The sequence below is a fragment of the Musa acuminata genome, chromosome BXJ2-10 (genome assembly GCF_036884655.1).
Source record: "Musa acuminata AAA Group cultivar baxijiao chromosome BXJ2-10, Cavendish_Baxijiao_AAA, whole genome shotgun sequence".
Taxonomy (NCBI): Eukaryota; Viridiplantae; Streptophyta; class Magnoliopsida; order Zingiberales; family Musaceae; genus Musa; species Musa acuminata.
Window position 1 is genome coordinate 28,631,436 of NC_088347.1, and position 25,380 is coordinate 28,656,815.

The 25,380-nt window shown below is 37.1% G+C and overlaps 2 protein-coding genes across 4 annotated transcripts; both read left to right on the plus strand.

The window, feature by feature from the left end:
* The first annotated feature begins 273 nt into the window (after positions 1–273).
* On the plus strand, positions 274–20,497 carry LOC135583851 (uncharacterized). Of its 3 annotated transcripts, XM_065129107.1 has the most exons (20): positions 276–544; positions 661–747; positions 1,242–1,310; positions 1,572–1,704; positions 1,787–1,833; positions 3,400–3,486; positions 4,417–4,478; positions 6,789–6,831; positions 6,969–7,049; positions 7,804–7,920; positions 8,738–8,843; positions 9,516–9,579; positions 11,171–11,213; positions 14,599–14,868; positions 14,950–15,111; positions 15,405–15,539; positions 17,506–17,658; positions 19,520–19,606; positions 20,023–20,091; positions 20,191–20,497. In XM_065129107.1, exons 1-20 carry the CDS (start codon positions 410–412, stop codon positions 20,293–20,295), a joined length of 2,055 nt encoding a protein of 684 aa, XP_064985179.1. In that variant the 5' UTR covers positions 276–409; the 3' UTR covers positions 20,296–20,497. The 3 variants fall into 3 exon arrangements, with proteins under 3 accessions (XP_064985180.1, XP_064985181.1, XP_064985179.1); XM_065129108.1 differs by lacking the exons at positions 17,506–17,658; positions 19,520–19,606; positions 20,023–20,091; positions 20,191–20,497 and adding an exon at positions 16,012–16,698 and having other exon boundaries at positions 274–544; XM_065129109.1 differs by lacking the exons at positions 19,520–19,606; positions 20,023–20,091; positions 20,191–20,497 and having other exon boundaries at positions 275–544; positions 17,513–17,658.
* Positions 20,498–21,617: 1,120 nt separating this feature from the next.
* LOC135624197 (adenine/guanine permease AZG2-like) lies at positions 21,618–23,502 on the plus strand. Its single transcript, XM_065127602.1, has one exon. The coding sequence runs from the start codon at positions 21,671–21,673 to the stop codon at positions 23,309–23,311; it is 1,641 nt and encodes a 546-aa protein (XP_064983674.1). The 5' UTR covers positions 21,618–21,670; the 3' UTR covers positions 23,312–23,502.
* Positions 23,503–25,380: the final 1,878 nt, after the last annotated feature.

Here is a 25,380-nt window from a genome sequence, read left to right on the forward strand (position 1 = left end):
TTGGTGACTAAGCTAATATATCCTCTATAAATGAATAAGAGTGTTCATGACTTGGTTCACCCGAAAGATTCTTCCCTGTACTATTGGTCTTCTTTTCTTTCTCAGATTTGTTCCCGGTCTACTTTAGGCCATGGTTTCACCATACCACCACATCTGGTTCGGACCGCGATTCATAGGTTTAAGACCGCCATTTATAAACCGGACCGGAAATTATGCTGCATGATGCCCTGACGTTACAGTAACGACTAACCGACAGCAATGGCTAGGGTTGCGTTTTGGCCGGCCCGGTTTAGGCTTGCATAGGTTCACTTTAATACGAGCGGACGCAAGTGCATCTCCGACGATCGCACTTCGGTAGAGCACGAGAAGAGGGGAGCGGCGAAGGCAAAGGGGCGGTGATTGTTCAAGAATGGGGAAGAAGACGAAGAAGCCCGGCAAGGGGAAGGAGAAGACGGAGCGGAAGACGGCCAAGGCCGAGGAGAAGAAGGTGCGCAGGGAGAGCAAGAAGAACGTCTCCCAGGAGGACGACATCGACGCCATCCTCGTAATCGCTCGTCTCCCACTCAAACCTTAGTGTTGTCCTCTCTTGATTCCTTTCTTTTTTTTTCTTGTGTTGTGATCTTTTCGTCTTTCTTTTCCGCGGTTCACCTTTTGCTGTAGAAAAACATACAGAAGGAGGAGGCGAAGAAGAAGGAAGTCCACGTCGAGGAGAACGTCCCCGCCCCTTCTCCCCGGTCCGGTTGTTCGGTAATTCGTCATGAAGATTCTTGATGATAGGGTTTGCGATTTCGAGATTAGGTTATTGCTATCTTTTCTTGGCTATTTGTTTAGCGATAGGCGTATGTACCTAAATGCTTCTTTTGTGGGTAACCGAGTCAAATTCCCTCAGAAAAACTGGCCTGGTTAACGGGAAAGAGAGATTATGGTACCCACCACGTTAGTCGTTTTGTAGTTTTGACATTCTTCTTAGGAATGTATATGTTCGACAAAATAACTGCGTTAATTTCTTGACTGGCTTTATAAACAGTTGACCAAGATAAGTTCAAAACATGAACATTGAATGCTTGTACTTGATTAATTTTCCCTCTTTTCTGCTTTAAAATGGGTCAGGGCTCTAACCTTTATTATTAACAGAATGAAACAAAAATCAAGCCATGCACTCGCTGGCAACCAAGGCTTCTGTCATACCTAATTGTTAGTATTTCAAAGATAGGTTTCTAATTGATATCCTTTTCTTGCAGCTGATCATTAATCCATTGAAAGACACCGAGTTGATTTTGTATGGGGGAGAGTTTTACAATGGCAACAAGGTCAGAACTAACAAGTACACTATTCTAAATGTATTGTTGAAATTGATTTGCTTTTCATTTATTTCCTATCTTTGTGGCATTATAGTTTAGATATCCATGTTTTATGTTTCTTATTTTGTTGCATTCCCTTCTTTTTGGATATCATAAAATGAAAAATAAAACAAAATATGCTTCATTATAGGCAAATGAAATATATCTGTGTAGTAAATTTTTTGCTGTGGGAGTCCTGATGTATGTTAACCGACCAAGTTGTTGCTGCAGACTTTTGTTTATGGTGATCTTTATCGATATGATGTAGAAAAAAATGAATGGAAGTTGATATCAAGTCCCAATAGTCCACCTCCTCGTAGTGCTCATCAAGCTGTTGCATGGAAAGACCATATTTATATATTTGGTAATTAACCTAAACTCATCATATATTGTCACTAACCCCAGTCACTTTCTCGTGTGTAATTTATATCGATTTTATTCCATAGGTGGAGAATTTACGTCTCCAAACCAGGAACGTTTTCATCATTATAAGGTAATTGTTTTGATCAACTTATCTATGAGATTTGATATTTTATTCATTTAGTTCTTTGTTTACTTATCAGAAATTTTGTAAGTGAAAAGTTCATGTGGTATATTCAAATTGATCTGATAGATTCTGATTGATGCATGCACATGTACTTGTTTGTTTGACTCTAACTTGCTAGGCATATTTACATTTTTTGGCAAGGAAAATACATGATGGATGTTCTATTGAGGATGACTAGAAGTCGATACCGAAAACAAGCAACTGTAATGTGCCTAATGAATGTTGACTTCTTAGGAACATCTGACTAAACGATTGTACTATTCTTATGTGCATATATTTTCTTGATCTTGAACCCAATATGAGCTGCTAGTATAGTGGTCGTAGTCGTTTGAATCTGGCAGCAGAAAGAACAAATATAATTGATGAAGAATAAGACATGAGTATTAGCTGCAGAACACAATATTAAAGAAGTGGTCAAGAGAAGGAAGATGGAAGCGGAAACAACAGTGGAAAAGGAAACAGTAGCAATTGAGAAAAGGGCAGGAAGAAAAAGAAGTGAGAGAGATAAGGATGTCAAACCCTTCGTGTGATGGCTTAATCTTCAATTACTTTCCTTTTTCTCTATTATCTGGATTCTTTTCCTTTGATCATTACAAATAATTGAATACCATCTTTAATGCCACAGTTTTTTTTGTTATTAACATAAAATTGAAAAATTATGTTACAATTTAAGTGTGCTTTTATGTGCATGGACCTTTGAAGCTTTTATGTGCATTTTATGATGCAGCATCATGTAGCTACAGGTACCACAATGGGTACTTTAGCCATGAGTGAGTATGGTGGTCTTTTTTATTGATTGGGTTATAACATATGGGAGGGTTATGGGCATAGTAGCCTATAGAATGAATGCTAGATGATTGTAAACCTCTAAAGCATTAGGTTCAAGCATTGTTATATTCTTCTTCCACCTTCTTCTCTTCGTTTCCTCTAAATCTCTTTTCTGAGGCTTGTATTTTCTCAAAGTGAAATGGCATTTGTTAGGTGGGGCTCCTAACAGTAAGGTTCAAAATTTGTGCCTAGTACAGCCTTGGATGTAAGCATGTTTTTTTTATGCTGGTCTAGATGAGTCATATGGTATCCAATTAGTTGACAACAAGGAAAAAAGGCTGTTCTTTGGTTGTAGAGAAAATGGTAAACTGGACAGAAGAGAAGAGCAAAAATGTAAATGGTTATTAGAAAAGATGAACTATGTTTTGTATCTTCCAAGTTCCATTTTATTGTTGTATGAAACTTTGTGGTTTCATATTTCTTTCCTGTTAGTTCCTTTTCTCTTCAGGCTTGATGAATTATGCTATGCTGGAAAGATTGATAGCAGACGGTAGACTTACTATTAGGTGCACTTCAGGTATTTTAAACCATGGGACCATGGGTGTAGTTCAAATATGTGATGCATCTTGTGATTTCCAAAACAAACCCCATTTTAACTAATCTTTAATTGGGTTTCTTTTTAACTTAACAAGATTTTTGTTCTTATAATAATAACCTGTTATATGATTCAATTTACTGTTTTAGGACTTTTGGATGTTGGATTTGAAGACAAATCAATGGGAGCAACTACTTTTAAAAGGATGTCCGAGTGCCCGCTCAGGCCATCGCATGGTATGTGTGCTATTTTGCTTTTTATTTATGTAGCCAACCATACATCTGTTGTATTCATGCACTGTCTTATCTTCAGAACCTTCACAAAATTATAGATAATCTATACTTTATCTAAATCAGGCACATTTGGTACTTGATAGGTAACATAAAATTCTATTATTGTATTTTGGCAAACTTGATTACTGATCCAATTTCCAAGTTCCACAAATTGATAGGAGTTTGCAGTGGGGCTGAATAGATAAAGCAGTCTTTCCTTGCGGAGAAGCACTTGGAGTGGTAAACAATTATTATAAGCAAATTATCATAAAATAATGACAAAAGATTTGTTATTGCTGTGTAAAATATAACCACTGTTTTGTAAATATATATTTCATCGAGTTTGCTACTCGAATACTCTAGAATATATTAAGCAACAGATTTCGTACAACTTCCAAATACATGGTCAAGTAGAAGAGTTGTGGTTTACACTTTATGCATGTAGTCAAGAATCTAAAAAGGTTCCATAAATTAGAGGACAAAAAAAATTCTTCTTTTGTTGTCAAATGGCTGGTGAAACTATTTTGGAGCATTCTAAATTCACCTTTTCTGCTCTAGTGTACTACACAAACTTCATTATTGCAATTTATGAAAGACTAAAATCAAACGACAAATGGTTGCTTCCGCTAAATTTCAATAGTATTATTCTGAATCCATGAAAAAGTAGAAATTTTTAATGTCATATATGGTGCATGAATAGTGGTTTGGTTTATTATTGATGCTTTTGAGTTTGCACTAATATACATCCTTGTACTTCTGAATGTGTGTTGTCTTTGTTACTCTTGCTGGATGCAGTCATTTTCAATTGTGAAGTGATTAAATGCCTCCAGGACCAATGTTAGTGTTGCATAATTATGTAATGACATCAGCTCTTTAACCCTTTTCCGTTGTCAGGTGTTGTACAAGCACAAAATTATTGTTTTTGGTGGCTTTTATGACACTCTCAGGGAAGTAAGGTTTGATTTCTTTTTGGCTCAAGCTTATGTTATTTTATTTTGTCTTTGTGATACTTGTTTTTGACATATTTGCTTTCTATTTTTTAATAATAATTTTTTCTTCTTATCCCTTGCCGATCGATGTATGTACCTACCTGCATCATGCTTGTTATATTGTGGTTTTTGGTTTTGTATCAAGAGATCATAATGTGTTGGATTAGGCATACTGCTAATAACTTGGTTGAAGCATTTTGAATCACATGGTCAAAGCTCATCCTTTTACAAGTTATTGCGCCATTAAGCTGTCAGGTTTTAGAAATCAATATCAGGTAACCTATCAACTTCTCTTTATGGGTTAACACATTGAGATGTGTGTTCACACCAAGGATTGAAATATCGTACCGTATCGAAGTTTCAACATTCTCTCGGTATGGTACGATACTATATATCGAGCGGTATACCATTCGGTAGGTATATATATATATATATGTATATATATGTGTATATATATGTATATATATATATGTGTATATATATGTATATATATATATGTGTATATATATGTATATATATATGTGTATATATATGTATATATATATGTGTATATGTGTATATACTTATATATATAATATATATATAATCTTTTATTTATATAATAAATAATCTTTTAAAATAAATAATCTTTTATTATATAATAAATAAACTTTTGTCGTACCGTATCGAAGTTTCGAAACGACGTCGCCTCTATATATATATATATATATATAATCTTTTATTTATATATCTATTTATTTTTATATATATTTATATATAAAAGTTAAAAAAATCTGCGATGTCGCCCATCTTCTCCCAGGCGAGGCGATGTCGTTGAGGCGACATCTATATATATATATATAATCTTTTATTTATATATATATATATTTATATATAATTTTTAAAAAAATGTGTGATGTTGCCTCTCTTCTCCCCAAGATAAAGGCGACATTGCCTTTATATTTATATAATTTATAAATAAAAAAATACCGTCCGATAGTGAACGGTCCATGTACCGGTTTACTATCGGACCGGTACGTACCGCCCGGTATCATTTGAAACTGTATACCTTGGTTCGCACTAAGATGTCATACCATGCAATGGTTCCTTATTGGAATTTTAATGATGTATCTTGGATTACATTTGGTGACAATTGGGTTCTGGCAAGGATTTTGAGTGAGGTTGATCATGACACTCAAATAGTCTCTTATTGGAAGGTGATGATAGTTTGGAATGAACTTTATTTCTTGATGGGCTTACTGTTGAAAAAGTAGGAATTTGGTACCCGATATTTTGTAATGTAAACTTTTCTGTTAATCTGACACATTTATGTTACCACATTTCTCTTTATCTTAACATAAATAGTTTTACAGAAGATAAAAAGAGAATAAATATTACAAGTACTAAGTATATGTCCTTTTTCTTACTGGTCATAATCTTTAATATTCTGTCATGTTAATGTTGATTTTGTGTCTATGTTACCATATCCATTTTTGTCATTTGAATTCAGTGCTGGTTTTGTTCTAACTGTTAATTGATTATGTACAAAAATTTGTACTACTAATATCTTAAAAAGTTAAGGTAACAACCAATGAAATTTAATTGGCCTTTCAAAAATGTTGATAAAAGTAGGGACAAAATCTTCAAATTTTGAAATAAATCCTGATGACTTAGTTATTTGATCCTTAAGTAACTATGTTGATTGATTTTGATCAACTTAGCTAATAAACTTAATCTAGTTTTAATTGTGGACTGGAGACGGTCATGAACCCACAATCCAATCTTCATCAGTTGCTTCCATTGTGCAGTTTCAGGTCCTTGTGACAAAGATTACAACACATCATAAATAAAGCAGGATAGGGAGTGAAGGATGAAGAATGCAAAATTAATTGAAAATAAACTCAACTTGACCCTTAAACTAAATCGACCAAACTAGACTTGATCTTGAAGTATGATTTTATGACTGATGCCTTACTTGGTATTGCTAATGTTGAACTTTATACGTTCAGTCTTAGTCATGCTTAGTCTAAGCCCTTAATTTATAAAGTATTTCTTTATAGCCAAAGTTTAGAGTCATGAAATAGACTCACTGACCAAGAAAATGTTCCTTGTCAAAAATGAGAGAAGATTCTATCTTTACTCCGTGGTCTACATTATTTCATCTTCGAAGTTTCACTATTGCTAATTTTTGTGAAGGTCATTAATTACTAATAAAACCACTTCATGGTAATATGTTTTGCCTTTTGGATATTTATTATATTTGAATCTAGGAACTCAGTTTTTTCTTTTGGTTTGCAGGTACTACAATGATTTGCATGTTTTTGATCTGGATCAGTTCAAGGTGGATTCTTCTAGCATGATTTACTTTGTTATATATGATGCTCTGTTTGTTTCTTCTGCAGACCAGTTTACTACAAAATGAGATGTGGTTTCTATTCTTTCTTTATATCTTATTATTCATGTTTCTTCTAACTGTAGTGGCAAGAAATAAAACCTCGACCTGGATGCATGTGGCCTAGTGCACGTAGTGGATTTCAGCTTTTTGTTTTTCAAGATGAAGTAAGTGAACTATTATGTTATATTCATTTTCCTCTTTTGGTGCATTATTTCAATTTTTGATGCATAAATTTGCTACTGTTGGTTCTATGCAATGCCTGTCTCTTGTTATATAGTAATATAGATACATTTCATCAGTTTGGGAGGTTGAAAATGACATTTAAAACTGTGGAATTTCACCTTTTAAAAAGAATTAAATATAGGGATAGCCATTATACTTAGGTATGTGAGCTTTGAATTATCAGATTTTGAACCTTGTACCAAGCACCCCCAAATTTTAATAACCTAACTTTAAAATTTAAGTGGTTGTTTCTTAAAAACAGAAATTACAAGTTGTATTATTTTTAAAGGTCAGTTTATGTTATCTATATATTTAATATTTTTTTTTAAATTGAAGGGAGGTCATTCTAGACATTTAAAATAGTAACATTCATTGGTTCTCTTAATGATCTTCTTCCTTTTTTTTATTGTCTTAATGTTCATTATAACCTCAAGCTACATTCGAGGCATGCTACTTATGTTAAATCACACATATCTGCTGTGACCTATATGTGAAATAACCATTTTTGATACTTGTTGGAGTTTCTAAGGTAGTAGGGTTGTTATTGTTTTATAAAAAATTTAGCCAACATATCGTTCTTTTGTTTGTTATATTTTACATTCAAATAGTGTTTCTTTTTTCACTGGGCAAATGTTGGTTTTCTTATAATGAATTGATTTTTGTCTTTTTCTAATTTGTATTAATTTTCATGTCTAGATATTCTTATATGGTGGCTATTCTAAAGAAGTTGTATCTGACAAACATGGCTCAGAGAAAGGAATTGTCCATTCTGACATATGGTCACTTGATCCTCGAACATGGGAATGGAACAAGGTTTTTTTCTGTGTACAAGTTTAAACTTTTGGATGTGGATTGTGCATGATGATTTCTTCTCAATAAATGGATTATTTGGAAGTTATCGTTTATTCTCTTCTGGCATTTTATTCCTTCTTACTCAAAATGCTTCCTTTTCTTCCTCCACCTAAGAAGGAGAATCAGAAGGATTGATGTGCCTGTTCAGTATACTGCCACCTAAAATTTAGCATTTTGGTAAATTAATGGCACATATAAATTCATGCTATGAATTGTTTGCATGTTCACAGGTGTCAGCTATTTTAGAGCCAATGTATCTTTTTGTGTTCATGACTTTGGTACTATTTGCATGAGACTGCACTATATCATACCCTCTCATGAGGTGTACATGCTTTAATCCATGCACAAATGCCTATGGATAATGTTAGTTTCATCTTGTGCTCTATGTTTTAGTATTGTAACATTTTTTACTCTTAAGTAAAATGCAGTTACGGAATGACGTCGTAAGATTTTTGTGCATAATCAATCGTACATGCTTGCAAAGAGACCTTGAGATATTTTGATTGGACATTTGAGTTGACTAGGATTAGTGGTGTAGGGACAACTAGAGAGATCTAAGAACACTTTACTAGAAACATTAAAAGGAGATTTCTATGTTTTTGCTAGAGTTATTGCATTACATAGAGCTCAATGGTGGGAGAAGATCCATTTAGCTGGCTCAAAATAGTTGGGATTCTATGTCCTGTTGTTGTTGTGTATAATTCATGACAAGAGTTCATAAAATTTTGACTTAGAGTTAAATTTTTTCTCAGTTTTTCTTGTTTCTGGGTAATGATAGGTTAAGAAGAGTGGGATGCCTCCTGGGCCTCGTGCTGGTTTTTCCATGTCTGTTCACAAGAGGAGGGCTGTTCTTTTTGGAGGTGTTGTGGACATGGAAACTGAAGGTTATGTTTATTTTTCTTTCCTGCTGTCTACCTTTGATCTATTTTACTATCATATTTCTGTTGCATAACCTTTTTTGTCTCTATAAATTGTATCATGGTACATTGGCTGTATTTAACTATTTTGTACTCATTAAATTGTTGGTTTCACCAGATAAAAATAACAATGTTGACTTTGGTCCATTATTTTTCTATAAATCTGTCTTGCAAAGCAACATTAATTGTAGTCGTTGATACTTATAAGTATTGAATATTGAGCATTTTATTGTCAAGTACTTGGAAGTGCTCTTATTGAACTGGAATTACATCCCATGTATTTCTGAATGGAGTTTGACTAGGCAAATCTTATGAATTTAATTGCTTCGACGCCAATATGTATCTACATGTAAAGCATCAGTCATCACACGCAGCGGCCAGCACCCATGTGCATAATGCTGGCTAAGATGTTTTTGTGGACAGCTGCATAGGAACACATGGAATAGTGCCCTTCTTATGACTGATAGCACTCACACCTTTGTTGTATTTTATTTCTTGTTCATTTCGATTTTGCCAAATGTAACTGACAGCTGAGCTGATTTTATCTTCAGTGCATTCTTATCTCAAGCAAGCTTCTTACACTCTACCTTTTGTTGACCATTGGCATGCAAATTGACTATATTGCATTATTTGATGCAGGTGACCTACTGATGAGCTTGTTTATGAATGAACTATATGGCTTCCAACTTGACAGTCACCGATGGTATGTTTTTTCTACTACATGGATGTTGTTGTCCTAATTATTGAGGTGATTTTTCTGAATCATTTTGTTGATCAGAGTTTTTTATGCGGCTCTAACTTATTTTTATTGTTATTTTATTTTTATTGTTATTTTATAATGTGTTTCTAGTTCTTGATGAGAAAATGTAGAAGTTGTTGCCTATTTATATTTGCTTGTTAATGGACAGTATTGTTGGATGAAGATAATCAGTTGAACAACTAGAAATGTAAATATAAATAAGAACCTATTTTGACACACATATTCAGAGCATTATCGCTGGTGGCTTGACAAATGTAATCAGTCGAACCACAGCAATAACCTGGATATCTAGAATAGATTGGTGCCAGGATTCTTGGCTTAATTTGCCTGTCATAAGATTTCACAAAGGCCAATGGTGGCATTAGGGTTGCACATTGCACATTTGTGCATGTGGTACAGAATAGAATTGTGTTTTCTTGGTGTATATATATCATCTAAAATCCTTGAATACTTTCAAATTTATGCTTTTGATCACATTAGTTTTGGTCATACTTGGACTTCAATGCAGAACGAATAATGATGCAAAGACTGAAATAGAAATATAGAATACAATCTCAAATTTGCAATCGAATGCCATTTTCTGCAAATGGTATTACATGGGATGGAAGGGAGCATAAGATGGGTGACCATGGTTGTTGAACAGGCAAAGACAACTTGGGATTGCACACATGACTGACTTCAACATGCTGAATTGGTGGAACTAAGTCTTGAAGTAGCCCAAACTAAGATTTCAGAAATTACACTGATTAGGACTCTTAAGCATATTTATTAGAATTGGCTTGAATATTGGTCTGGTTTAGTCTTGGGTCTTTGGATCATTGGTTGAATCAATGGATCAATTGTACAGAGGGCAGGTTTAGTATAAAAAAATAAAAATGATATGTTTGAAACCCTAAACCTTAAAACCCATTAACAATATCTGAAGTTTGTTTAGTGTGCTAAATTATGTATACTTCGACTCCACTCTTATGAAACTTACAATTCTCCTTTTATCATTGGTTAAAATTGGTTTATTCTAGTGGACTTATGAAGCATTGAAGTTTGTAATTTGCTCATGGTACACAGTGAATTGTGATGATAAAAATCTTATCCTAAATGTATGAGTTATTTCATCCATAAATTTCACAAGATACTTATAACATTTTAATGAACATTTCTGCTCTAATACTTATGAACTTGGAAATCTGTTGTATACGGGTTTCATTTACCTGTTGGAGACAATGGTCTTAATTGATTGTTGCTCCTTAGATGTGATTATAGCTGTTTCTGTAATTAGTAGAATATTTTAACATGATAATATGTAATACATTCATGTACAAATGAAGATGACGTTTTTATCGACATAGGAACTTGTACATATCCATGATCCGGAAGTTCTTTTTGTTACCAACATACAAAATGATTTTGGAGGTTGTTCTTTATATGAAAAAAATGCTGTTTAACATATATTAGGCGCCAAGCATAACAATTATGTTATTGTTATACAGCCACGCTGTGTGAGATTTTTGAAGTAATTTCTTTTCATTATTTTTAGGTATCCTTTGGAACTAAGGAAGGATAAGTCTACAAAAGATAAGGTAATGTATTACTGTGGTAACCATCAACAGATTATCATGCCCTGCACTGCCCATTATTTTTATTTTTTGAATGTCTCTAATATTGATGTTATTTGCACTGAAATTGTATGGTTAGACAATTATTTAGGTTGACTTAAATTTTATGCATGACATGAGCTTTGGTGCTTTATGGTTCGGAGGAATTTATAGCATGTGGTTCAAATGCATTGAAATGGTCTGCTATTTGGGAAGCAATGCAGTTATAGGCATCAAAAACTAGGTAATTTGCAAACATGAAAAATGGTAATTTGCAAAGTGTATTTGATGATTACCTGCAAGGTATTCTTTAAATTAGGTATTATGCTTGTAAGGCATGCTTGACCTACTTTGTCTTTGTGCTTTGAGTCCTTGAAAGCATGATTGGTTTGCAACCTATGGTTGAGTTTCACTTTTGTTATATTGTCCCTAGCCTTTAGTCTCTTCATTATTGTGGTCCTAAAACAATACATTCATGTAATGTATTTTGGTTCCTATAGTTGACAGCTAATTATGAAATTAGATGCTATGGTTTATTGTTTAGCTAATAACCTTTTGTGTTTTTAATTTGTAATTACGGATGTCAACAGGGTGGGACAGGGGCGGGGAGTGCTTCCCCGGTCACTGTCCTTATCTCAACCCCCATCCTCCATCCCTCATCCCCACCTCATTTCCCATTTAAATCGGGTGGGGGCTGGGACAAAGAATCCCTATTTGGGGGGTGGGGGGGGGGGGGGGGGGGGGGGTTACAACCCGTGGGTTCTCCATATTCTCCTAATTAATTAAAAAAAATAAAATATATCAAAACTAATTAATAATATTAAAAATTATAAATTGAACACAAAATTGACTTAGTGGTTAATATTGGAATGTTGGTGTTATAGGTATTGGTTCAATTCTCAAATATGTATATATATATTATTATTATTATTGTTATTAAATATATAATACGATATAGTATAATAATATAGATGGGGCAGGGATGTGTATGGGACAAGGTGGGGAGTGCTCTTCCTGTTCCCACCCCATAACCATGTTGGTAATAGAAAATGCTTCTCATCACCGCCCCCATTCCCGTTTTATTCCCCCATCCTCACCTCATTAGGGGCGGTCCCCTGCAGGTACAGTATTTGCATGATTGAGGTTGATTGTCTTCTATTACAATTAATTTTTCACATGATAATTGATGTCACGCCCTATTTCGATCCTATGCGTTGATACGTAAGTCACTCTACATTCTTCCTTTTTCTTGCCCATTTCTGAATATTGTTTGTTAATTATGTGTTGTATTCTGTGTTATACATGTATTATCTACAATGCAGATTCAATATGTTGATTTACAGTTGCAACGGTTTGCTTTCTGTATTTCTGTGCTTGAAGTCTTGTAACGAGACAATTGGTGCGCTTACCTTATATATCTATTTGTAGCAGAACTTAGCTTCAACAATCCACTTTCTTTCATTATGTGCTGGTTGATCAACAACATGTACATTATTATATTTTTCGATGTGTACATGGATTTTATGTATAATGGAACTAGTCTCCAGGTGTACAAGTGGTTCATTTTTTTTCTTTGTTTTGAGGGGTCAAGGTTGGTATTTCATTAGGCAGTCTGTAATCAATTTTGGTACCTGGTAAAGATGTAGCATATTAATAAAATAATGTACAACATGTGCATGATGCTTTGTTTCTTATGCTTTCATATGTTTGGTTGGTTAGAAACCTGAAATTTCTCCGAACCATTTGACACCCATGGTACATTTGATCGTATTGATTATACTTTTTAGGGAGCCATATTATAATTTTGGCAATTCCAGATGTACCCCATCTTGCTTTTAAGTCTTGCTGTCCCAGATATTCTCTTTGCCTTTTCTTTTTACCACTGGAATGCCTTGTGTTCTCTTCAGTTTTCGAATCCTCTTTTCTCTCTCCCAGTTGGAGTGAGCCAGGGAAATGGTTTTTTAGTTGAGCTACAATTGGACAGAAAAGCAGTTGTTTGACATGGCATGGTTTGGTGAAAATCAACTTTAGTGTATATCCTTCACAGAAGCTTTTTTTATCTCTTTATTTTTTAAATTAGCTTTCTATGATACAGATTTTAGCTATATGTTTGGTTTACCATTTAAGTCATATTTATGAGAAGTGGACCAAATTGGCTGGTCAGACCAAACTAGCTGGAACCATACATTTTGCTCGGTTAGTCTATCAATGTCGTCTGTATTTCACAATCAAATTTAACCCATTGACCTGGTCAGGTATTCAATGAGCCATCGAGCAGAGCAAATCAAAATTGGTCCTTTTTGTTGACTCACACTGCCATCCTTTCTCCCTCTCTCGTTGCTATGCTCTCACTTGGCCTCACACTAAACAAGGAGGGAGAGAAGAGGAGCGAGGAGGACACTCAGCTGACAAAAAAAATATAATCATAAGTAGGAGGAAAGAAGAAGACTGGAAAGAGGAGGATGGCTGAAGTGTTGGTAAACAGAGAAGAAAAGAAGAAAAGAAAAAAAAAAGGGAGGAAAAAAACTGAAAAGTACAAATAAAATAAATGAATTTTTATATTGATATTTTTTACTGAAATTTGTGGTCCAACTAGTGTGGTCCAGTAACCCAAGGCTTAGCCAGGTCGATTTTGGTTACAGAAGATGTACACATTCTTCTCACATCTCTAATCCATGTTCCATTTTTTGAATTTGATATCCTTACCCAAATGAAAATTATGGTATTCTGCTGTGTGCGTAGTAGCACGGTGTTAATGCAACTTTCATTTGTTCTTGTAGAAGAATGTGGTGTGAACCACAATAGATGTAAGTCTTCTGGCTGATTTAGCTAGAACTTGATATTTAGATATGTTTTACCTTTTAAAAAATTGGCTATGGTGCAATGTGAACATTGTCTTAGGTACTGTAAACCAGGGTTTGCCGTACCGAACTGTACCACCCGGTACGGGTGGTACATACTGGTCCGACAGGTTGTCGGTATGCGGACCGTCTGTTACCGGCCCGAGTGCACTGTAGCACTGTAGCAGTGCACTGTTGTAGTGCTATAATACTAGGCACACCTGGGTGTACCGCTCGGTATACCGTACCGTACCGGTACCGAGCCCAAGTCAAAATATCGGTACGGTACGATATTGCGAACCTTGCTGTAAACCACCATTTCCGTTGCTGCGGAGGATAAATTTTTTGCTGAACTTATCATTTAATACTTGTCAGATATCCAAAATTGGTGCATGAAATTATGAGATTTTCCCTGCCACTCAACCACCATTTTTTGTTGGGTACCGTGTTCTTAGATTTACAGTTAAAAGGTGACATGTGCATCAATTTAAGTGCTGAGTCTGACATATATTTTTTAAATTTAATTGCAGTTTAAAGGAAGCAGAGGAAATGAATTAAGAAAGGATTTCAATCTTTCAAAGGAAACACAAGATGATCCAGAGATGTCTGAAGATTATGATGGGAATGAGAATATGGAAAGTTACGAGGAAGCAACTGATGTGGGAGATGATGTTAATGAAGTTTCTAATCAGATGGGAAAAAGTCTCTCCCTTGGGACAGTTACCTCAAAAAGGGTGCCTGATGTGAAAGTACAAGGACTAGGTGGCAATTCTGCATCACAAGCATGCACTTCGTCAGAGGTGACCACATGGATATTTGGGTTTCCATCATCTGTTTTTTCTTTTCTTTCTTGGTATTCACTTAACATTCTTTAACTTTAGGCAGTAAGGCCTTGCGGACGTATTAATTCTTGCATGGTTGTTGGGAAAGATACTCTCTACTTGTATGGTGGAATGATGGAAGTTAAAGATCGTGAGATTACGCTTGATGATCTGTACTCACTCAACCTCAGCAAATTAGACGAGTGGAAGTGCATCATACCGGTTTGTACCTTAAACATCTTTTGCTTTTAGTAACTTATGACCTTAGTACTTTCTTGTGTCTGTTGGTTAGCAATTTCTTCTCTTTGAAATTTGACCACTATATGGTTTCCATCTTTTATATATACTTATACTATTTACTTTTATGTTCACAAAGAAATATTTCTGTTTATGTAAATTCATAGACACTTCTCATCAATTCTCAATTTTGTAGCATTCTTCAAAATCATTAAGTTACCTGGTTAAAAATTAGGTATACGATTTACTAATTTTTTTCTCTATTTTATTATATGCAGGCATCAGAATCAGAGTGGTTAGAAGTATCTGATGATGATGATGAAGATATTGATGATGGCACTGAAGAAAGCAGTAGTGATGACAGTGATGAGACAGATGATGACGACGACGATGAAGATGATGGCAATTTGGGTGTAAGTTACTTTTAAGGCTTTTAAATCACAACAACTTATTTGTTTTGGTCTTTTTGTACATGACAAATACATATAGACAGTTTACTAACTGAGAAATACAAGCTGATAGTTTGTCAATTTTTGTTTCCTAGTTTACAAAGAAGAATTACCAAGATAATTCAAATGGAATTTTTAAGTTACGAAGATAATTCTATATAGCTCAATGCTACATTCATGTCCAACTTTTTTAAGTTTTTTCCATTGTTCTGCAAATATGGCTGGTGTGTACCATGTCACGTGGTGAAGATGAGGCATGCTTTTGGAAGATACCTGAGAATGGTGTTCATGTTTATCAATTTGGATATTGTCAATTTTTTGTCAAGATCTAATAAGATTTAGAAGGGAATTCATATTTTTGCATTGATTATAAGGTGTACTGATTCATTCTGTTCAAGTAATTATTAAATTCTTACATTGTTTTACGGCAAGTCAGAATGGGAATGTTGTTCCAAACGTTGGCTCAAGTCTACCTGCCACATCCAATTCGTCCTTAAGTATGTTCTGGATAAGTTGCATTTGTTGGAAGCAGCATATCTCCCGGATTATACCATTTATCTGGTAAAGGAAACTGGTACGAGCAGCATATCTTCTGGATTATACCATTTATCTGGATAAGTTACATTTGTTGGAAGCAGCATATCTTCTGGGTTATACCATTTCTGGTAAAGGAAACTGGTGGGGACATTAACAAGTAGCTAGGATGATGATGAATTCATTTATAGAGGTTCAATTTCTGACTATTGTATATGTTCATCATTGGAGAACAGAGTTTGGAACATGGATGTCAAAAGACATTTGGGCATTCACGTAGGCGCTTAGGCAAGCAAGGTGAAACAGTGTCTAGAACCTCAGGCAATAAGGGACCTTGCAATCTGTAGTGCCTAGCGCATTTAAAAATACTGGTTTGAACATGAGATATCTATTCTGGTCAATCTTTGTTTGTATTTCCTACTATGGGGGCTTTTGCTCTGTCATGCTGACACATATATATAGGACATATGGATTTGCATGTGTGGGTGTGCTCCTCGCAACCATGCTGGCAGTCTGCTAGCAGGGTTAATACTTTGTGGGTTTTTGCTCTGTCATGCTGACACATATATATAGGACCTATGGATTTGCATGTGTGGTGTGCTCCTCTCAACCATGCTGGCAGTCTGCTAGCAGGGTTAATACCATTCACACATCTCAACATTGCAAATCCTTGATAGAAACACGAATCTTGAGAGCCAGTTTCAATGTAACTCTTGATGTAACAATTGTGCGGGAGATTCTATAGTGGTTGAAATATGCATGCTTTCTGATTATGATCCTTCCTAGCATTTTCTAAGACACTCGGATTGAGGTTCTATTGTTCATTGCAATATGTATCATGGTGTATGTAAATTGTTGAGGCCTTACCGACAGTGTGGAAGTCTATGATGTACTATTGTACTGTATAGAGAAGGCCAAGCTCCTGCAGCATGGTATCACATTGTATGGTTGCGCATGGCACGGTGTGTATTTTATGTACATGTCTATGGCCAACCTGCATACACATGGTTTGGAGCCCATATTTGCACAATTATGAGTTGCAGAAGTGTTGGTGACCTGGTGGACACAAGCACATTCTTCTTTTTGCATTTATGAAATGTTGCATGGGCATGTGATGCAATCTAGTGGTGAAGTCAATATACAATGTCATCGTACTCGCAAGTGATGCGTGAAAAGCAACTGTCATCGTACTACACGGATTACTGCCCCAACATCATATCCGATATTATAAAAGCAACTGCTGGATGTGGTTTGTCATTGAGAGCCTCTTCCTTTCATCCATGCTATACCTTTTCTGTTCTGTTATTGTCATAAGTTTTCTCTTGCTATTTTGCATGACAACCTGTTTTAACTCTATTTTATTAAATGGGTTTGATCTTTATGCATGCTTGTGAAGTCCACAGGTGAAGGTAATATGATTTTGGATATGGGAAGTGCTGTTTCTGTCTTAAAAGGTGAAGGTAAGAAGTTGCGCAGAAAAGAGAAACGGACCAGGATAGAGCAGATAAGAATAAGCCTTGGACTTTCAGATTCCCAGAGGACTCCAATGGTAGTTTCTTTTACACCTTGCAGCTTTCTTTTTTATTAGCAATCTTCTTTTTTGTTGATTGCCTATAGTATCCTATGTCATATTGGAAGAAACAGTTGCACTTACTGCTGATAGCCTTTTGGTTGTTCACCGTGCATTATTCACTGTGGCAGACTTAGTAGCCTGCACATCTGCTATCTATATTGGTATATTTTTGTTGGTCATGCTCTGGCACAGATCACAGACTGGCATCTGTTTAGCTATTAAGCACCGGTACAAATATGAGATTCAATACTAGATATGGTTATGGAGTGTGACATATGTTGTAAAAGTAGGATATAATGTGGCATTGGTATGATAATTAAAGAGTACATTTATGTTTTTAATATTACATTGTATATAAATAACTTGTTCTGTTCAGCAATTTGTCAATGTTTTGAAGTGTGTGTGTGTGTGTGTGTGTGTACACATATATACATATACACACATATATGCATATATATGTATGTGTGTGTGTGTGTGTGTTTAGGACATTTAACTCTCATACACAATGAAAGAAATATGAAAAATATATAAAAGAGATGTGTTTAATTCTCTCCAGAAACTTTTTCTTAACTTGTATGGCATTTTCACAAACATTACGTTTGTGACCCATTGGTGAGAGATTATATGAATGGCTGACCTCAACAATTCACATTAGAGCTCCAGCTTCTGAGGGAAGCTGAAAGTCTATGGGTAACCAACCATACATGGACTAGCTGTGACTTGTGTGTGTTGATATAACCCGGACTCCTCTAGAATAAGTCCTTGCAGTGGTAATGGAAAATCAGCCATCGCAGCAAAGTGATGCTGTTTGTTCCTCACCGAGTGGCACTCGTATGCCTTGAAAGAGGATAAGTGCTGCCTTGTTAAGTGCTGCTTCTTTACATGGTACCTCACAAATCAGGCAAGAAGATAACAACGATGATAATTGATTGTTCAGTACCTTGTTGGTGCTAACAAAAGATGGTTGACTGTTGCCAGTGAAGGTAACAAAGACATGCAGAAGCTTGAAGAGGCAAAAGGCAGATTAGGGCGAGGCCCACCAAATAACATGGTTGAACTGGTTGAATCAATCAGAGACCTGTAAAATCCATCGATTGCACCAACATAGCAGATTTATGGTTGACATGTTTCATACATATCTCCCACTTATATCCATGTCTTTGTTTGGTTTTTTATTCAGTATACTTCCACCAAGTATTGCATGTACACCATAGGTGCATCTGTCAGTTGTTGCCTTGCTAAAGGACACTGATACTTGTGTTTTGGTTCTGTCAGACACGATAATTATGGATCCTTCTGGGATATATTGGACACTTTGTTGAAGTACTTGATTTTAAAATAATTATTAAAAATATTAGATACTTTATTATTATTAATGCAATTAATATGTTGATATTCATGTTCTGTAAATTCGTAGTATCTTCTCTGTTTCCTAAAGTGTGGACATGTTGTACTATAATTATTATATATCATGATACGTAGTTATATACCAAACGGTTTAAAATTATCAAGCTGTTATATACTATTTTTGTATTTTAAAACGTTTTTATTGCCGTTTTTTATCCTGTTTTCTCAATATTTTACTTACAGGTAAGTCATGCCATGCCATATTTGCTTCTTTTTCTTGTATCTTATTTCCTTGTCATGTCGAACTTGTATTATATTGTATCCTGTTTTCATGTACTTGAATTCGTGCATCTTTATTTGTTTATAATGATCATATTGATCTAATGATTTTCCTTTGAGTGTCTTCGTTTTCTGTAATTAACTTTTTCTTAGTAAAGACTAAATAAGCACTCTTGCCAATCTTCACACTGTTGTTTTGTGTCTTGTAAAGCCTGGAGAATCTCTGAGGGATTTTTATAGAAGAACATGTATGTATTGGCAAATGGCTGCACATGAGCACACTCAACACACCGGAAAGGTAAATTGATTTTTTTTTTTATTGTAGGTAATATGTTGAGTAACAGTTTGGCTGAGGACACTCACATCTCTCTCTCTCTCTCTCTCTCTCTCTCTCTCTCCAGTTTTGTACTGTTGAACACCCAACGGCTGCTTAAAAAATATTTTTTTTATTCCTTACTAAAATATCTGCAGTTGAAGAATTGAATACCATTCTTTCTTAGTGTGGATGACACAAGTTCATTATAGCAATTTTGTTAATGGAGGAGCAAATGGTAAAAATGCTTTTTTAGTAATAATTTGTTTCATAACAATGTTTTGCCATAATACCTGAAGAAGCCAGAAAACCATGCTTGTTGCAAAATTCAGATTAATATATTTTTAAATCTTGTACTTATTTCGCACATCATCATATGTTGATTTCAAATTTGGGATCAGGAGCTCCGTAAAGATGGCTTTGATCTTGCTGATGCTCGGTTTAAGGAGCTCAAACCCATACTTGATGAGGTGATCATATACCAACATAAACCAAGACTCTTTTTGGCATGAAAAATATTTCATTGCCTTATGGCTGCCACTGACTTTATTTGGTCGAAACCATTCTAGTTGGCCATACTGGAGGCAGAACAGAAGGCTGAAGAGGAAGAGGCTGAAAGTAGTTCAAGAAAGAGGGGTGGCAAAAATAACAAGCTGAAAGCTTCTCAGAAGTAGGCATCAGTCAGTTACAAAGTATGGTCTTTCTTTTGTAGCTTTGTGACATAAGAATATTCATTTTGGCATCAATCAGTTGCATTTTACTTCATATATTTATCCTCCTCGTTGCGGTGCCCAGATTTGGACACTTGTTTCTTTTGTAGCTTTGTGACATAAGAATGATTCATTTTGGCATCAATCAATTGCATTTTTTTTCATATATTTATCCTCCTCGCCCTTCTCAGATGTGGACACTTCAGCTGGTCGAGTTTCATGTTTAGATGGTCTAGGAATGCAGGTTTACTAGAAATAATTTTAAATGGGGTATAGAAATAATGGGTTTAGATGGTCTAGGAATGCAGGTTTACTAGAAATAATTTTAAATGGGGTATAGAAATATTGTATGGTTCATTCACGTCGTTGAAGAAATGAGATTGTAAGTGTCAATGGAAAAGGAAAAGAATGGAGGAAAAAAGAGAAAAGAACTAATAGAGATCTCCTTGCCATTCTATGTATAACAGGGACGGCCAGGTCGACGCTCTCTGAGGTGATGATTTCTCTAAGTTGCACCTCTTTCATGGGGTTAGAAGAGCTTTATTGTGGACGGAGGAGACTCGGTGAGGATTGCTTTGGGTCACCACTTTTAGGTGCTTGAATTCCAAGATCGCGGGTCAGAAGAGCTTTGGTAGATTGCTTTTGAGTTCTGATCACTGTAACATTAGGGTAGATTGCAATTGATGGACAGGCGTATAAATTAAACTGTCGATTTGAAGCCTACCCCAGGTTGGTCTGAACGTTTCGTATTGCAGAGAGAAGGGGTGACTGATTGCCTTTGAGGTCACATGGGAACTGATAAGGACTCCAGCTTAAATAGTCATAGAACTAATTGTGCAATAATTACTACTACAAAGTAACGCCTGCAATGCCATCTTTTGTTAGGCAGGCCCCCAACCCATGTACCTTTTTTAGGCGCAACAGAAAACAGCGCCTCAATCCCTTTCTCGCAATCAACTTCTTTATATCGCCCTCGCTTGATCTAAATCAAACATGCAGTCTTGTGGGGGCGAAGTCGTACTGAATCAAAACATTCCCACTTGTTGAATGCCTATATATATATATATATATATATATATATATATATATATATATATATATGACAGATAATTAATGTCATTTATTATTTTCATCAATAAATAATATACCTTTTATTACTAGTGTGGTTCATCTTAGCCGACTAATCGCTCAGGATTTTGACTGCCACCAATTTGGTGTCCGCTAATTTGTCCATAAAGAAAGCACATCACCATGTTTGCCTCCCTTCTCCTTCCATATAACGCAAGCATCACGGAGAAAGGACGAGTCATAAAGAGGAAATCTGACGGCGGAGGTCGGTATGGGAGGAGGGACGGTTACAGGGCAGGGGGAGACGGGCGGAGGGAGATCGTGGCGGCGGGCAGAGGCGGCCCTCAACCGCGCCGTCGCCACTAGCCCCGTCGGCAGATACTTCGACATCGAGCACCGCAAGAGCTCCTTCACCAAGGAGCTCCGCGCCGGCGCCGCCACGTTCCTCACCATGGTCTACATCATATCCGTCAACGCCACCATCCTGACCAACTCCGGAGGGCCGTGCTCGGTGCACGACTGCACCCTCCCGTCCAACTCCTCCGCCTCCGCCGCGGGGGGCCTCCCCGGGCCCGAGTGCAAGTTTGACGGCAATCCAGGGTACCAACGATGCCTGTCGAGGACGAAGAACGACCTCGTCGTCGCCACGGCCGTCGCGGCCATGGTCGGCAGCTTCGCCATGGGCTCCTTCGCCAACCTGCCGTTGGCATTGGCCCCCGGCATGGGCACCAACGCCTACTTCACCTACAACATGGTCGGCTTCCACGGATCCGGACACGTACCGTACGGAACCGCACTCGCCGCCGTCATGCTCGAGGGCTGCCTGTTCCTCGGGTTATCGGTGCTCGGCCTCCGCGCCAAGCTAGCCCGCCTGATCCCCCGCTCCATCCGCCTCGCGTCGGCCGCCGGCATCGGCCTCTTCCTCGCCTTCACCGGCCTCCAAGCGAACCAGGGCGTCGGCCTCGTCGGGGCGAGCTCGTCGACGTTGGTGACGCTGACCGCGTGCGCGAAGATCGACGCGGCCACCGGTGAGTGCCACGGCGGCACCATGGAGAGCCCGACGTTCTGGCTCGGAGCCGCAGGCTTCCTCGTCACGGCCGCTTGCCTGTCATGGGACGTCAAGGGAAGCATGATCTACGGCATCGTGTTCGTCACACTCATCTCCTGGATCAGAGGCACAAGCGTTACGGTCTTCCCCAACACGCCGCTGGGGAACTCGAGCTATGCTTACTTCAAGAAGGTGGTGGACCTCCATATCATCCGGAGCACGGCAGGGAAGATCAGCTTCAGCGGCTTCAACAGGAGCGAGGTGTGGATGGCCGTCGTCACGCTCCTGTACGTCGACATCCTCGACACGACCGGGTCGATGTACTCGATGGCTGAGTACGGGGGGTTCACCGACGAAAATGGCAGCTTCGAGGGGGAGTACCGCGCCTTCATCGTGGACGCGAGCTCCACCATCGTGGGGTCGGCGCTCGGTACCACGACGGTCACCACCTACATCGAGTCGACCGCGGGGCTGAGGGAGGGCGGTCGCACCGGGCTCACGGCCATCACCGTGGCGCTCCTGTTCCTGGTATCGCTCTTCTTCGCGCCCCTGTTCACGAACGTGCCGCCATGGGCGATCGGGCCGTCGCTGGTGCTCGTGGGGATGATGATGATGAAGATGGTGAAGGAGATCGAGTGGTCGGAAGCGAAGACGGCGGTGCCGGCGTTCCTCACCTTGATTCTGATGCCGCTGACGTACTCCATAGCTTATGGGATCATTGCAGGGATCGGGACGCACATTGCACTTCATTTGCTCGAGTATGCCATGGCTGTTTACAGGTGGGCGATGAAGACGGCGCATAACACTCGCAATCAACTCGGTTCGGAAACATCACAAGCGGAAGCGGCAGCGGCAGCTGTTTGATGATATTGCCGGTCGTTCTCATCGTGTATCCAAACTAAGGAATAAATCTGCATCAGATTAGGGTAGAATTAATCGTTAGGATAACAACATTGGGATGTTCATCTGCCGTCAGGATGTAAGGAAACCTCTTTTAAGAGGGCTATGTTGCGGCATTCACGCCACTCCCATATTACTAGTCTTTTCATACTCAAGTCTTTCTTTATATAATTTTTATTTATTATATTTAATCCACTGAATTGACTTTAGTTTAATTTAAAAATAATATATTCATCTCTTACCATTTTTATTCGTTTCTTTTGATGCTGAAATAAAATAAAGGCATTATAAAATCATTTTAATTCGATCTCTCTTGCATGTAGTGCTCATCTTCCTTTGGAAATTTAACATTCTTAAATTTGATTTTTTTTCTTCTTTTTTTTTAATTTAAAAAATTTATAATAATAAAATCGATCATAATAGCCTTTTAAAAAAGTGTGTGTATTTCAATATATAATATAAAATTAATAAAATTATTAATTATTGCTCGTGGATGTCTCATCGTTTCATATGTCGAATAAATATTCGTGAACGATCTTTCATTTTCGATTCTTTTTCTTGGATTAATTTATTCGAGGCTCGTACTCAAACGAGTTTTATCTAGGAGTCTTGAAGAATTACGACCATAATCAATCAAAGAGGTTTTGATCTTTATTATTATTATTATTTTAATTAGGTTTCAGAATCTAATCATCCGAGATCTATTCTGATTTGGCTCAGATCCGAACTGAACCGGAGACAGGTCTACCTCCTCCATGGCTGAGATGCAGGGAAATGTGGCGGCCATGGGTGGGCGAGTCGCATCAGATTAGGACGATTGGATTTGGAACGGAAACGAATTAGAGGTTAGGTTGGCGTGGCGGGGAGAAGCGCACGAGGTTTTCGTTGTTCTCGACCTCCAAACTGAAGTCACCACTACCCGCCCAACAACACTTGGCCTCCGGCGGCAGGACGAAGAACTCGGACAACATGTCAAAAGCGACGCGACTCCGAACACTGAACTCAGTAAAGTGTCTTTTACAGCATCTTGTTGGCGTCGGCGAGTCACAAAACTCACCACCACCCACCAAATATCCATCGATCAGGAGGAGGTCATTCTATATCTCAAGTTTGGTATAAGTTCCGCTCATATCTTTTAGAAAACACAGATTCCATAAGCGAGAATTCAAGATGCCTTGAACGATTTCTCTCTTGATTGCTTTTTGGTGGAACCACTCCTCTTTATTTGATGCAAAAGTATTATAAAATATATTAATTATTAAATCATATTTCATCAATTTATCCTTGATACAAAAAAAATTTAAAGATATCATATTCGACATTCACCGAAGAAGCATAATCCGAAGCTATTCAAGAATAGATGGAACTCTGCAAACATCAATGATTTACTTTTATTACATGTTCTCCACTAATTTTCAATGATTTTTTTTTTTTTTTTTTGTATATGTGTTGTAGATAGCTTGGTAAGTTTATATTTGTTTGATTGGTTTGAAATTTCTCTATTGTTTGAAATTAGGAAGAACTTTACTAAGGTTGTTCTTTTGTGATACGAAAAATTAGATCCGCGATAAAAATAGAAATAAGACTACATACATTAATCCTTAATGAGTTCATCCTTTTATTTTCTTTTATATGACTCATTTAGGGACTTCCCAAGAGGTAGACTTTTTTTTTCTCTATCCACCAAAGAAACTTGGCCAACCTAATCTGACCAAAACCAGTCATGTTCAGCAATGTGTTAATTCAACTTGGCCAACCTAATCTTACCAAAACCTGACATATTGGCACCTCCAAGTGATGTAGTGTCAAAGTCTATGCCTAACTTTCACCAACCAGTCATGTTCACCATTGTGTGCTTCAATAGTAGTTTTTGACTGCCTCCATGAACACACACACAATAATAAACACATCCTTCCTATGAGATCAATAGTTATTACCAGTAACAAATCACTTCATGTTAGGCAAATGTTTTCTGATTTATATTACAGAGGCAAGAAATGCCTTAACAATACATGACAATCTTTGGAAGATAC

Excerpts from the sequence above, each read along its gene's own strand:
- LOC135624197 (XM_065127602.1), top strand. The coding sequence starts at position 21,671 with ATGGGAGGAGGGACGGTTACAGGGCAGGGGGAGACGGGCGGAGGGAGA.
- LOC135583851 (XM_065129107.1), top strand. The coding sequence starts at position 410 with ATGGGGAAGAAGACGAAGAAGCCCGGCAAGGGGAAGGAGAAGACGGAG. Across the intron at positions 748-1,241 it reads CTCCCCGGTCCGGTTGTTCG|CTGATCATTAATCCATTGAA; the intron begins GTAATTCGTCAT and ends CTTTTCTTGCAG. Across the intron at positions 9,580-11,170 it reads CAACTTGACAGTCACCGATG|GTATCCTTTGGAACTAAGGA; the intron begins GTATGTTTTTTC and ends CATTATTTTTAG.